This window comes from Mastigoproctus giganteus, chromosome 4 (genome assembly GCF_048544385.1).
Source record: "Mastigoproctus giganteus isolate SK-2022 chromosome 4, ASM4854438v1, whole genome shotgun sequence".
Classification (NCBI taxonomy): Eukaryota; Metazoa; Arthropoda; class Arachnida; order Uropygi; family Thelyphonidae; genus Mastigoproctus; species Mastigoproctus giganteus.
Window position 1 is genome coordinate 52122586 of NC_143578.1, and position 15390 is coordinate 52137975.

Sequence of the window (15390 nt, forward strand, 5' to 3'; positions counted from 1 at the left end):
AATGGAAGGCTCTTATATTTATTGATTAAACATTGCACATATCTACCAAACAAGTGCAGTGTCTAATTTTTGCTACCAACAGTTTTTTCTCTGCATCCCCATAAAAACTTTTTCTGATTAAACCTGAACTGGTAATGCCTTTGTATGCAAGAGAGAAAAGAAAAAAAAAAAAAAAGAAAAAAAAAGCAAGCATGTGTATCCTGTATGCAAAAAAGATGTTTTACGTGAAAACATCTTTGACAAAAATCAGAACCATTTTAAAATCAGATTGAAGTTACAAATGATGTAACATTTTATGCTTATGTCCACTACTTACTCTACCGAATCAACGTTAGTGACTGGGCTAGCGTCATTTAGGAAGTGACAAAGTTTGCGTCATTTTCGTTTCACATTTTCACCAAAGGGCCAAACGCTGATTATCAGACTGACATTTAGTAGGCGCTGCTAAAGATGTTTTCACATCAAGGATCAACGTTACTGTCTGTATTAGTGTAATTTAGGAAGTGACATAATTTGCGGCATTTCTGCATCGCACTTTTGTGACAAATTGGTTTTACTTCAGTCTGAAATTTAGTAGGCACTGCCAAAGGTGTTTTCATTTAAAAACAGCTAAGCTTTTTTTTTTTGTCTATAAATGGTGATATTATTAAGGAATCATGATCCTACAGCTGCTGCTGGAAGATGTCTCTATCTTCTGTGTGATCTTAACTATCTGCTGATTGGAAGATGCCACATGTTTTCTTGCGTGCTTTTTTAAGTGCTTTCCTACTTTTTTGAGAAACCTGATTTAGTATTTCATATGGATCTTTTAATACTAAGCAAAATTTGCAAACATAAACCAAAGTGTACTTTGTTATTCTCAAGAGTACATTCTAATTATGCAAGAAGTGACATATTTGGTAATGTACCCTTGCTTTAAATTGATATCATAGATTTGAAATATCCATCCTTGCTGGAAAGAGAGAGTGAATGGGAATGAGTGGAAGAGCAAGTGTAATTGGCCGAAAGAATACAAAGTTAAAAATAACTTACATTACTTTATATATACTTTACCAACAAACATTTACTAACCACATAAAAAACACTATCACTGCAAAAAAAAAAAACTTGCGGCTAGGCCTGCACCACAACTGAAGAATAACAGTAAGTTGCGGTGCCCAGAGAGTGCAGTGCAGAAAGTAAGAGTTGAATAAATGAGATGAGAGCTAGAAGAATGAATAAAAGTGTAAGCGTGTGAGAAAAAGAACACAAACCATAAATGCTAACAGTTAAGTACAGTAATACCCCGACTTACGCGAACTTGGAGTTACGCGGTTCTTGATTTTTTCATTTGGCAACACTGCCGCCCACTATCTTCAAGGTCATTTTTCATATGCTATCGAAATATGGTGTGACGGCGGAGAGTGAGAGCGACAGATGAACAAAATTCAACTTTGCTGCCGCATGAGCTGCACACAAGAATTTGCATTCCAACTGTCATATTTATATGTGTACGTTCGAATTCTTGCTCAACTTTTGTCGGAAATTACATCGTTTTCACGAAGAAAAAAACTTTCCAGGCTTTAAGGTTTCCAAAGACCGATTGACAGTGATGGTTGGCGGGAATGCAGCTGGTGACTGCTAGTTAAAACCTCTCTTAATCTATCGCTCCAAAAACCCAAGAGTTTTAAAAAATATATCTAAAATAAGCTTACCAGTGATTTGGAAGTCAAATCATAAAGCTTGGGTGACAGCTTCCGTTTTTGAGGACTGGTTTGGTCACCACTTCATACCCGAAGTCGAACGTTATTGCAAGTCTAAACAGATTCCATTTAAAGTGATGCTTCTTATTGACAATGCACTCGGTCACCCTCCTGCCACCCTAATTAATTTCGACCCACATGTGAAAGTTGTGTTTTTGCCTCCAAACACAACCAGCTTGCTTCAACCAATGGACCAGGGAGTCATCAAAACATTCAAGGCCTATTACACGAGGCGTTCGTTTGCTTGTCTGAATGAAGCTATGAGACAAAATACTGAGATATCTGTTAAAAACTTTTGGAAACAATTCTATGTTTTAGATGCCGTAAGAATCATTGAAGAATCTTGGGATGAAATTCACAAAAAAACATTGAATGGTGTCTGGAAGAAACTGTCCATTTTTTTTCAAAAACGAAACGAAAACAACGCCAGAAACTGATCATGTCGCTCATGTGATAGAAGAAGTTGTTAATCTTGCCAGGCAATTAGATTTGGAAGTCAATGGTGATGATGTCAACGAGCTGTTGGATTCACATAGTCAGGAGCTGACAATGAATGAGCTCATAGAGATGCGTGACCAAAACGTCACTGAAGTATCCGACACTCAGACCCAGTTCCACCAGAAAAGCACACAACAATTGCAAGCTTGACAGAAGGTCTCAGCTCAATTGAAAAGGGCTTAAAATTTTTAGAAAACAGACTCCAACGAAGAACGCGTTATAGCTACAAAGCAAGAAATAAAAAAATTATTAGCTTGCTACGAAGAAATTCTGCGTGAAAAAAAGAAGGCGCTGTGTCGTCAGACAAATTTGTTAGGTTTTATGAAGCCATCGACGTCGAAAAAACTTTTTTACGTAACTCATTTTTTAATACATATTTTGTATATGTATACAATGCGTATTTTGTATACCAGCTAACATATCCCACCCCCGGAACGGGGGTGGGATATGTTAGCTGGCAGTGGGAAACCCACCAGGCGAGGGGGTGGGAGAGCTTGACCTTCATACCGGATTCGACACTCCTTGGACATGACACCGACGAAGACTTTCTGCAGCTTTGCTGCCAACGCGCCATTGGCAATCTGAACTGGGTACTCTAACCTGGTTCCCTTTAAAACTCCATCCCCAGGCAGGGGAGGGAGGAGACGGATCTCTGTCTCCTCTCCTCCCTGTCTACTCCCTATACTTCGCCTGGTGGGGTCGTCTCCACTGACCTCTTTTGGGGATGCCTACTCTATCGTCCCTATTCTTTTATGTTTCCCCCCAGTCTTCAGTCCCCCTCTCTCACTAAATCGACTGAGTACACCCTTAACAATGCCGCCAAATTCTAATCAACGTCTAAATTCTACCGGCTTCGTGTAAATCTCTAAGACAACTAACACTATTAGCTTTTATCTAGCGTATAGCCTCACACATCTAAATTTAATAACATCAAAATTTTGCCTGACCTATTTGGCCTTTAACACATCTCTTTAGCATTCAACCCCAACCAGCGATTTCCTAACAGCAATCCCATTAAGCATTAATGTCAAACGCATAAATTTTTTTTTTTTTTTTTTTATAGGTCCTAGCCACTGAAATCCCAGGAAACTAGGTGGCAGAACCTGCCAGAGCAATTTGTGATACTGGATACACCCGGCTAGCCTCCACGTGGCAGGGTATGGGCAACGTTGGGCCCCACTAGGGGCCTGGCGGCCAATAAGCCGGATAAACAATGGGCACAACATATCACACTGCACAGACACAGCCCACACACTTTCAAGTATCTGGCTTGACAATGTACTGTCCTCGATACAGCGAAACACATGCGGAGATGGGAGAACTCCCAGGTGCCGTCTGACACAAACATACCTTATATCCACCCTTGCTTCCCTAGATTTCTTCCCCAATTGTCCTTTGCCTTCACTAATAGCGATTCATCGATCTTAACTCTGTGACCCAGGCCTCGTAATTGGTTCTTCCAGAAGCTTCTATGAACAAATCTCTAAAAATTGATAATAGTCAACACCTGTTTGGTTTGCTAAGGATAAGTGTGCTCTAACATTGCTGGGAGTGAAATTTGAATTGTTTAGTAATACATTAAATATAGAATTTTAATTAATGAAATTTTCACTCCTGCAAAATAACTATTTTTCAGTACTGATTGCTTCAACTGACACTTCAGCCAATGGCAAATGAAACCACACAGCTTGGTTCTTTTCTGGTAGTAAACTATATGGCAGATTGCAAGGCAAACATCTTACTTCTTGTGAAATTAGATGGTGCTCTTGAAAATAATCAAGTACACTTTGGTCATCTTTACAAATTTTGCTTACCATAAAAAGATCCATACAGCATACTAAAAATCAAGTGAATAATAAATTACTGCAAAAATGCAAGAAAGTGCATAATAAAGTGCGCACGCAAAAAAATAAAAAAATAATAAATAAAATAAAATAACACAAAAAAAAAAAAAAAACACGTAAAATCTTTCAATTAGCGGCCAGTTAAGTTCATACAGAAGATCGTAACATCTTCCAGCAGTGGTAGGGTCTGCTCTATACCTGATACTAGAACTTTACCCAATAAACTGCATGCCTTTCACAAGTGATGCTCTAAGGGGACCTGCCTGCCTTGCCCACAGGTAGTCCAATTCTGGAAACACCATAATTTGGTATGGTGAGTATGGATGCTGGCAATGATGACCAGAACAAAATAAATATCATGCAAATAACATTTTATGATTGTAGTAAGCATAAAGAACCTTCTTAAATTTACTCCTGAAGACTTAATTCTCAACAGGAAATAAAATACTGGTAACAATTTTCCCACACAAAAAAAAAAAAAAAAAAGATTTAAATTCACTTACAATTAAAAGAAACAACCAAATTATGGCAAATACAACTGTAAGGCCTCATGATGAAATATAGTACTGTCATGAAACATAGTTCTAGTCATTAGGAATACATACTGAGGTTTATCTTAATAAAAAATTAATATATTTTCACAAAGAATACTCCTAGATAATATTTAGGCATGTTTTTATTATTTTATTGTAATATTTCTGATGGCATAATCACACAACACTCTTGTTCCAACTTATTAGAATCATTTTGTGATATTGCTATTTACTGACTTTTGAACAAAGCTCGTTCACAATATTTGATGCACTGAACTCACCTTGAAGAGTCAGTAGGGGCAGTAGAGACATTCAGCATCCCTGTTATCACAAGAAAAGGAGAACAGGCTTTTGACCAGACACTGGACAACAAATGCAAACACTTATGCACATGTTTACATGTCATTTTCTATTTAATTTTTTTTTGGAAACAGAAGAAAAGTCTTTTTTCCCTTTTTTTAACACCACAATCTTTTTTTTCTTTATTCTTTTTTCAGTTCTTGTATGGGACACCCGTGATGATGTTTGATGATGAACATTATAGTATATTCCATGAATAAACATATGGATTAACAGAATGCCATTAACATAAAATAACCTTTGACGATAGTGAAATTATAGTAGTCTTATAATACCGTGACAAACTGACTAAAAAAAAAAAAATTGAATGGCAAATGCCTAATGGCATTTGCCATTCAATTTTTTTAGTCATAAAATAACCTTTAATTCAGTAGGTCAACCATATGTATACAGTACTTGCAACCAGAGTGTAGCATTTATTTCCTGAGATACTGAAAGTGTTAGAATAAACAAACAACAGTTTTTCACAAATAAAATAACTTTTCCATTCAGCAGGCAAGCCATACAAATGAGCGACTAAGAAATCATACTGAGAGTTCAAGTGGATATATATTTGCATAAAATGCTGTGCCAGACAGCATCAGAAGGATGCTGTTAGGTATGAGTTGCTGATAGGGACATCCCGTTTGGGTTTAGTGGTGCTACTGCTTATGGCAGAAGATACCATTTTCTTGGGTGCAGCGCGTGTTCACAATTTAACAATATTTTGCAACAGGAAATACCCAGATGTTACAATTCCTCACAAGATAACAAGTGGATATTTTTTGTAAAAAGTAGAACTATTTACAACAAAATATGGAGTAATACTGTCTGTTTTGATCCGTGTTCAAGTAGATGAAGTGATGTAAAAGTTGCATGTTCCCATCAAAATGTCTCAGGAGACTTGCAATGCAATAGGGACGTTTGTATGAAGCACACACAAGACTGATGCAGTTACCATAGGAGCTGAAGAATCCGGATTGAGAAAAACTCCTATCTCACAGTAGATGGTTTAGGGCATTTATTGACAAATGTGTAATAGATATGTAATGTTCTTGTTTATACTTCTTCTTAGCCACCTGGTCAGAGAAGTTTATAATAAATCATGAATACAATCTTTAATTGTATTTAGCAGTCATGCACTGGAACCACAGTCCACTCCAAGGGCACCTGCCACTGTGCTATCCTAAGCACCTGGCTAAGTCAGGCCTTGCTTAAGTTATTTTCACTGATGAAGTACATTGGGTATGTGAATAGTCCAAATACTACGATTTGGTCCACTGAAATCATACGTGCTCCATGAAAAAGTCCTTGCACTCTCAAAAAATTGGAGTATGGCATACTTGTGTGAGGGTACCATGGTGAATGGTACTGTATACAGAGAACATCTTTACACAGTTCACTTCATTCCAAGAGGGAGACGAATGCAAGTGTTAGTTTCAGCAAGCCAGTGCAATATGGACACATTTGCTGACCCCATGTCCCTTGTGTACCAATCTTCTAATTTTTGGAGAACTGTGACTCCAAGGTCATCAGATTTTTCATCTTCTGGGACATATAAAAGAAGTGCTCTAAGAGAATAATTCATACAAACTGGATGAAGACCAACACTGCAAGAGAGACTGAAAACTGCCTTCTGTGATATACAAGGTAGCTTCACACATGGGCAAAAGAATTGTATGCATTTAAGAATGGAGCCATTTTCAACATATGTTGTAATTATGCTGATTACACAATTATTGTGTTTCTAGTAAAGAAATGCAATATACTGTCCTGTGATTGCTTACTGATGCTGTCAGTGTTATTCTGAGAAAAGCTGTTTGGTCTGAGTTGTGTGACTTCTTGATCACCATACACTTGCAAATAAAGTACAGCACTTATTTCTCAAGTTATGAAGGCCATGCTCATAATCAGGTGTTTTACCTTATGTATGTCTCACCACTGCTGTACTGTGGTGAGACATATAGGGTAAAATGGGTGGCATTACAAAGAATATTTATTTAAGATTTTGAGGGGGCAGAAAAGATGGACAATATCTAATGTATTTATATATATGAAAAGACTGCCTGGCAGAGGATATAATGAGAAAAAGGGAGGACTTGGCTTTGTTCCTGGATATATGTTAATCCCTGTTATACCCAACCTCATATGTAAATGAATATTAGTTATGAGCACCCTAAATCAACGGCTGGATGAAATTTACTTACGGGTACACCCTGCAGGCTGCCTCAATCTTAGGGTGTTTATCCCCCCACTTCTGTTGCTGTTTTAAAATAGGAAAATGAGTTCCTGATTTTAAAACAGCAGTTTTAAAATCTAACACTGACCATAGCAGGTTAGGCATGTCAATCACTACCTTCCTCTTCTCCTTGCAGCCATTTTGGAAGGGTGCACTTGTAAGTAAATTTTACCCGGGGGGGGGGGGGGTCCTCACTCAATATGCACTTCCTACTTACTTAGTGATAAGTCTGCCACTGACATGTCAAAAAATAATGGCAGTGTACCAACATCTCAGACACAGTTGCAATGTCCATTGTTTACTGACCACACACAACTGAAGTGATTCTCTGTACTCTTATGAATAACATGCCAAAATGATGTTAAATTCATACTTCCACTGAGCATTGCTATGCTTATTCTCTATGGTTCTCTCTCTCTGTCTGTCTAAGCAATGTGCAACATGTACCTTCAGTTACAATCTTCAGTTAGACACTCGAATTGGCTTTAGCCTTATTGTTTATTCAAAATTCGTTTCCATTACCTAATTTCCAATATAATTACAGTTAGAATTTTGATTAAACTCACCATGGTCATTATCATCATTTTAAGACGTCATAACACCACGAATCACACGGTTTGCAAAAGTATTATTCCAGTGAGACGCTTTGAGTTTCGTTTGCATATACAAGTAAGCTTATTACCATTACTACTACGTACAAAAACGGGAAGGTTAAATTATAACTTTTTATGGCAAAAAAACAGGGGAGTTCGTTTTCTAATATGGGAAATCTGGCCACGTGCCAATAAAATGCAGAGAACATCGAACCGCTCCTTCTGCTCAGAGTGGAGAAAATCGTTATACACGTGTCTCAAGATATATCAATACTACCAAATTTAATAAGAGTTAAGAGAATTTTAGTTAATGCACATGAGAGAATAATAATTTTAAAATCCCCAACACTGCATTAAATGACCTATTTGTTTTCAAAAATGTAAAAATTAAAATTTGGCTTTAGAGGTTGAACTAAATATAACAGCAAAATGCACCAATAAAATGTCCACCTTTCTTCTTCTTTTTCTTTTTCTTTTTTTTCTTGGATCCGTCCTTCTGTGAGACATCGTCTTCGAAATCTCCAATCTCATTTCCATCTTCATAAATTACATCGTTTTCCTCATCTCCCTTACCATGATCTTGCACGACAGCAGCCATGTTACTTCCACAATTATAATAAGTGATCAAAGCGCCATCTCAAAAATATCTAGTAACTATATAAAATAGCCTCAGGAAATAAAATAATTAATATTTTCTTACTTTAAAAATATCGATATAGCCCAAATCAGTGATTCCACGAAACTAAAAATTTTTAAGACAAAATAACTTTTTTCACATATTGATTAATAGCAGAATATTTATTACTTATTAATAACGGAACTTGTATAACACAATAATAAGTAAAACGTGTATAATAAAATCTATATTCTGATATTGTCGTAGCTAGGAACACAGTACTATTAAAATATAATTTTTGAAACCTAATAAGAAATTGAAAATAAAGTCATTTTGCTCCAACTAATTTGTCTTTTCCGTTTGATATGAAAAATAGCGCTTGTAAGCTCATCAATACTAACATCTGGTAAGTATGGGCTTGTCACACCCAGGGTCCTGAGCTGGATATCACCATTCTTCTTTTTCTTGGTGATTTCCTTCTACTTCTCTCTCTCTCTCTCTCTCTCTCTCTCTCTCTCTCTCTCTCTCTCTCTCTCTCTCTCTCTCAGGGTAACTCAGAATTTTTTTTTTTTTTTTTTTTTGGCTGGTGCATCATAAACCTCAGGCTTCCTTGCGCCATATGGCTAATAATAATAATAATAATAATAATAATAATAATAATAACAAGAGCTCATCAATTGAAGGGCGCTCTAGTCGCGGAAGAGAATAGTCGGTGAATTTTTGGCTGCTTTAAAGGGATAAGTATTTTAATTTTTACCGTATTCTTCGTTAATTAACATACTACATTTTGTTTTACAGAGATATTAAATAGGTTTAGTAACGTTCGTTGGATTCTTATTTTGAATTTAACTAGCGATTTTTGGAAGTTACGACTCCAGGTGTTGGCGCCAATATCGCTGACCTAGCCGCCATATTGTGGTCGATAAGAAATAGCGTAACGTATATATATCTTGAACCGATAGCGTAAGGTATAAAGTAAAACTAGATAGCGTAATACGAAACACTCAATTAGGAATCTATTAACTTTAAAATATTATTAATCTTATAAACTTCGTTGTTAATTAAATTGTATTTAAACGGAAATCATGAGCCAGACTAGAGCTGCAAAGCAAAGATCATAGACTAGCGAGAGTGCTGTGACTCGGGAAAAAATGAAGGCGGCAATTCTCCAACGCATCACAGTCTCAAGAAATGTGCGAAATGTTGAAAGTTTGCTGAATTTTCTAAAACGGGACGTGATCTAACCAAGGAGGATGTCTGTGTGTGTGCTAGATGCCTAGAAGTGGCAAGAAATTAGGCGCCAACTCAGCTTTCTAATGGGGGTCTATAAGAGTTTGAGGTGAAGGGGGTATGCCCTCGAAGAAATTAATATGAGGGCCCCATCAAGCTCTCAGCTGCCCAGCTCAACGGCAGAGCTCACTCCTGTGCATCAGGTAACATAGAGGCAATCTCCAACGCAGAATGCGCTGGTCCCAAAGGAATTAGTTATTGTTGGTGACTATTATCAGGGAGACGGGGAATATACTATGCAAGAAGGATAGGTGAAACAGGACCAGGGTATGCCTGCCAATGGCAAAAGTTGACGTCGTAGAGCAGATATCTTTTAAGGCACAAAAGTTGATATTGTTGTACACGGAACTAATAATATTAAGAATAAGACATCTGCAGATTTACTCAACAAATATAGGTGATGTTGAAAAAAAGTCGCGAATGTAGGTTGAATGCGAATTAGAGTTGAATGTGAAACTGTCTGCAGTTCTGCCCAGAGACAATAGTAGGGAGTATATGATAAGAGCCTTGTCGATCAATTCGGCCCTGGAGAGATTGTGCAAGGGTCAAGGGGGTAGAGTTTTTTTCAGTCTGGTCTGGGCTTGATAACAGGAGAGACTGTTTCTACAGGGATGGGATACACTTAAATATAAAGGGTGCAAGAATATTTGCTGATGCTATCGAGGCAGTGTTAGGTGGATCGGAAAACGGCTAGCTTCGGGGATACACAGAATAAAATTTAACAGTGGCCGCAAGCAGAGGCAAAAGTGATTCTTGCACTGCTTCTATTAGAATGAGCAACAGCCTGGAAAGAAAGGCAATGGAGATTTCTAGGATAGCTGGGAGTCATAGTGGAACAAATAAATACATGGGTTGTATTAGGGTAACTAAGAGTAGAAACAGGTGCATATATATTGCATGTACACCAATGCTAGAAGTATAGTTAATAAATTTGATGAATTTGATGAGCTTGAAGTGCTAGTCAAGACATCAAAGGCAGATATTGTTGGGATATCAGAGACGTGGTATCACAGACATAAGCAGTGCAGAACTGGAATTTGGGAAGTACAGTGTGTACCGAAAGGATAGACAGGACAGGAAGAGAGGAGGGGTTATGCTGTTACTTAAGAAACACATAAAATCTAAGGAAGTGCATCCAGTTGATGTTGGTGGACAATGCAATGTTGAGTCTGTTTGGCGTGACATAAGCACTGGGAAGGGAAAAATGAGAGTAGGTGTGTGTTTTTTGCCTAATGAATCTGATGAGAATAATGAGGAATTGTGCAGAGAAAAATTGGGGAATAAATCACAATGTCTTATAATGGGGGATTTTCACTTTCCAGATATTGACTGGTACGTGTGATTGGCCACTCGCACACTATCAAGACCTTTGTGGATTTATTAGATGACTGTTTTCTACAGCAATATATTCGAGAGGCAACCAGAGGGAGCAATACTCTTGATCTGATTATCAGCTGTGATTATTCATGCATTAAGAATTTGTAGATAAAGGAGCCACTGGGTGACAGTGTTCACAATGTACTAATGTGGCAATTACTTAAAGATGTAACTACCATCAAGGCTAAAGGGCAGGGCTTTTGCTTTCGTAAAGGTGATTACAGGGGTCTCAGACAGTTTTAAATTCTATACAGTGGGATCAACTGATGGCGTTACAAATGTTAAATTCTAAATGCCTTCAGGGACTTAATTTTGGAGGCTACTAGGCTTTTCATTCCAATTAAAAAATACTGTTCAAGGTTTAGGCCTAAATGGATGTCAGATGAACTCACTAGGCTCGTGGCAGAGAAGAAAAGTGTATGCGATGCATATAAAGTATCAGGCGACACAGAAGCCTATGGCAGATATAAACTAGTCTGTAATCAAGTCACAAAGGAGGTTAGGCAGGCGAAGGCAGATTACGAGAAATCCTTGGCAAAGGACGCAAAGAAAAACAGCAAAGAGTTCCTTACTTATGTAAACTCTAAAAGGAAAGGGACGAATCAGATTGGACCACTTAACATAGATGAGTTGACTATTGATGATTATGCTCAGGTAAATGATAAACTGAATTTTTGTATCAGAGTATTTTGCATCTACATTCACACATGAGGAGTTATTCAATGAGGTTATTGCCAGACATTTATCAAACTCTAACAGGGAACTAAGTGATTTTGTAATAACTGAGAGCAAAGTGAGGAAGAAATTGTTCAAATTACACATAAAAAAGGCACCTGGGGTAGATGGGATCTATACAGTTATATTAAAAGAGGCAGCAAAGAAAGTAAGCAAACCTTTAGCCATAATTATGAGAGATTCTTTGGACTCAGGGGAGGTCGCCATGGACTGGAGGTGTGCAAATGTATCACCAATTCAGAAAGGGGGTTCAAAAGGTGATACAGGTGACTATAGATCTATTAGTTTAACTTGTGTTCCGGGGAAAATAATGGAATCACTGGTTAAAGAAGCATTGCACGATCATCTAGAAGACACTGCAGTAATAGTTAGGACACCGCATGGGTTTGTTATCCAATTGGTCTTGGCTGACCAATTTTATTGGATACTATGATGTGGTCACAAAGGAACTGAACGCCAAAAATAATTTTGATATCATATACTTGAATTTCAGAAAAGCTATTGAGACGGTTCCACATTGAAGACTGATGTACAAATTGTAGAGGTATGGCATTAAGGGTAAGTTGCTACAATGGATAAAAGGATGGTTGAGTGGGAGAAGACAGAGTGTGGTAATCAATGGACATAGAGTTTTATAAAAAAAAAAAAAAAGCAAAACATATAAATTCGGAAAATCAAAGCAACATCCACTTTAAGCAGAACGACCTCACGGACCCCTGCCAAAGAAGAGGTTATGCCCACCAAAGAATGAGCTCCACTTTTATAATAAATCGATTAATAAAAACTAAGAAATCTTAATATAAAGCATGCAGAATTTGAACATGGTAAGTAAAATATGTACTCAACAAAACTGTTATGTTAAGCTCATCCAAGAATTACTTCGTTTACCCGTATGTATTCTGTTTGTAAATTGCTTGTGTTCTCTAGTCGATTTGCCCATTTTGTTGGACGAAACCCCTAGTTTCCTGGTGAAGAACCTTGCTATTCTCGCCTCAGATGGGGTAACTCAGCAACGAAGTGAAAAAGCAAATAAAAGTTCTTCGTGTCATTGAAAGTCTTCGAATTTGGGCCTTGTGCGAGTTTGGGTTGGATTGTTGTAACGTTCTAGTAGCATCAGAAATTTAGGACATTTTGCGCCATACATAATATGTCTCTGTAAATTGCGTGTGTCCTGTGGTCGATTTGCTGTCTACTGAACGGTCTGCGAGTGTAGCACAGTGGTATCGTCACCGTCCTCCCCAAACCGGGTGTAAAACGTCTGGGTTCGAATACCGTAGATGACGCCAGGAAGTTTTATGGGCTTGTTTCACTCCGTGGCTGAGTTAGTCGGTTTCAGGCGTAGATACCAAGATTATTTTTCCCCAGAAATTGGGTTTTTTTTTTCGTCAATCAAAACAGACAAATCGACCAGAGAGCACACACAATTTATAGACATAATATACATAATATAACTTGATCAATATCATGAATAGATAGAAAAGAACAATGGGTCCAACACCGAACTCTGGGGGACCCCACTAATAACATTAATCTAAAAAGAGTAGTGCCAATTTATTACCACATTCTGTCTTCTCTCACTTAAACATTCCTTTATCCAAAGCAGCAAATTGCCTTAATGCCATACTGCTCCAATTTCTACAACAGTCTTTCATGTGCTACAGCATCAAAAGATTTTCTCAAATCCAAATATATGATATCGAAATTATTTTTTGCACTCAGTTCCTGTGTGACTACATCGTAGTATTCAATCAAATTGGTTGAACAATCCTTCCGCTTAACAAACCCATGCTGCGTCTGCACTATAACTACAATCTTGTCTAGATGATCTTGTAATGCTTCTTTATCCAGTGACTCCATTATTTTCCCAGAACAGAAATTAAATGACCCGACGTAGCCGAGTGGTCAGGAGCGAGAGTGCTGTAGCACGCGACCCTTGAGTGCACCGGGGTTCAAACCCGTGAAGGCTAAATACGATTAACGTTTGTGATGATGATTTATTGTAAATTCCATTGACCTGGTGGTTGTGTCGGATTATAAACAATAACATCTATTTAACCCGTTTGTAATTCCTCGTGTAACCCTTTGTGAATTGAGGATACATTTGCATATCTGCAGTCAGTGGGGATCTTTCCGGAGAAGGTTGCTGTCATAATTATTAATAAGAGTTTGCATATTTCATATGCCGCCTCCTTTAAGATAACTTCATAGATCCCATCTACCGCAGGTGCCTTTCTTATGTTTAACTTCAACAATTTCTCTTCCACTTTGCTCTGAGTTATTCAAAATCACAAAATCATTCAGCTGTATGTTATAGTTTGATAAACATCTGGCCTCCACTTCCCTACAAGAATTCCTCATGTGTGAGGAGATGTAAAACACTCATTCAGTTTGTCAGCTACCTGAGCAGATCATCAACAGTCAAACCACTGATATCAAGTGGACCAATCTGATTCGTCCCCCTTCTTTCTAGAATTTACACAAAGAAAAAGTCTTTGCTGTTTTTCTTGCATCCTTTGCCCAATATTTCTGTTAATCTGCTTTCGCTTGCCTTTCCTCTTTTGTGACTTCATTACAGACTAGCTGATATCTACCATAGGCTTCTGTGTCGCCTGATAATTTATATGTACTCCATGCATTTTTCTTCTCTGCCACGAGTCTCATTAGTTCATCTGTCATCCATTTGGGCCTAAAACTTGAACAGCATTTCCTAGTTGGTATGAAGAGCCTAGTATCTTCCAAGATTAATTCCTTGGAAACTTCCCATTTAGAATTTGCTGTTGGTAACATCATCAGTTGGTCCTGCTGTATAGAATTTAAAAACTATCTGAAACCACTGTAGTACCTTTACGAAAACAAAAACCTTTCCCTTTATCCCTGATGTAGTTACATCTTTAAGTAAATCCCACATCAATACACTGTTATCACTGCCACCTAGTGGCCCCTTTAGCTACAGATTCTTAATGCCTGAATAATCACTGCTGATCATCAGATTAAGAGAATTATACTGCCTCTGGTTGACTCTCGAACATGTCAGTGTAGAAAACAATCATCCTATAAATTCACAAAAGTCTTGCTTGTGTGTGAATGACCAATCCACAAGTTCCGTTCAATATCTGGAAAGTTAACCTCTGCCATTATAAAACATTCTGATTTACTGGCTCACTCTATTTCTCTGTACAATTGTTCGTTGTACTCATCAGAGGCATTAGGCCTATCACATCCTCCTATTCTCATTTTTGCTCTCCCAATGCTTATGTCACATCAAACTTAGTCAAAATTGCACAGTCCACTCATGCCAACTGGATGCACTGCTTTAGATTTTGTGTTTCTTAACTAATAGCATAATCTTTCCTCCTTTCCTATTTCCCATCCTGTCTATCTTTCCTGTACACATTGTATTCCCCAAATTCCAATTGTACATTCTTTATATCTGTGACCCAAGTCTCTAATATCCCAACAATATCCGCCTTCGATGTCTTGACCTTGTCTTATTTATAATAAGACAAGGTCAAGACATCGAAGTCAAGTCTTGTCTTATTTATAATACTCCTAATATTGGTGTACCCACAAGTATACATGTGCCT

The 15390-nt window shown here is 37.7% G+C and overlaps 1 protein-coding gene across 1 annotated transcript in view; it reads right to left on the reverse strand.

Annotated features, from left to right (window-relative positions):
* und (methionyl aminopeptidase und) overlaps positions 1-8394 on the reverse strand; it is a 131704-nt gene extending 123310 nt beyond the window's left edge. The window contains exon 1 of the mRNA XM_090372732.1: positions 8239-8394. Within this exon, the coding sequence (XP_090228858.1) occupies positions 8239-8386 (148 nt within the window). The 5' untranslated portion in view covers positions 8387-8394. The remainder of the gene's footprint in view (positions 1-8238) is intronic.
* Between the last annotated feature and the right edge of the window lie 6996 nt (positions 8395-15390).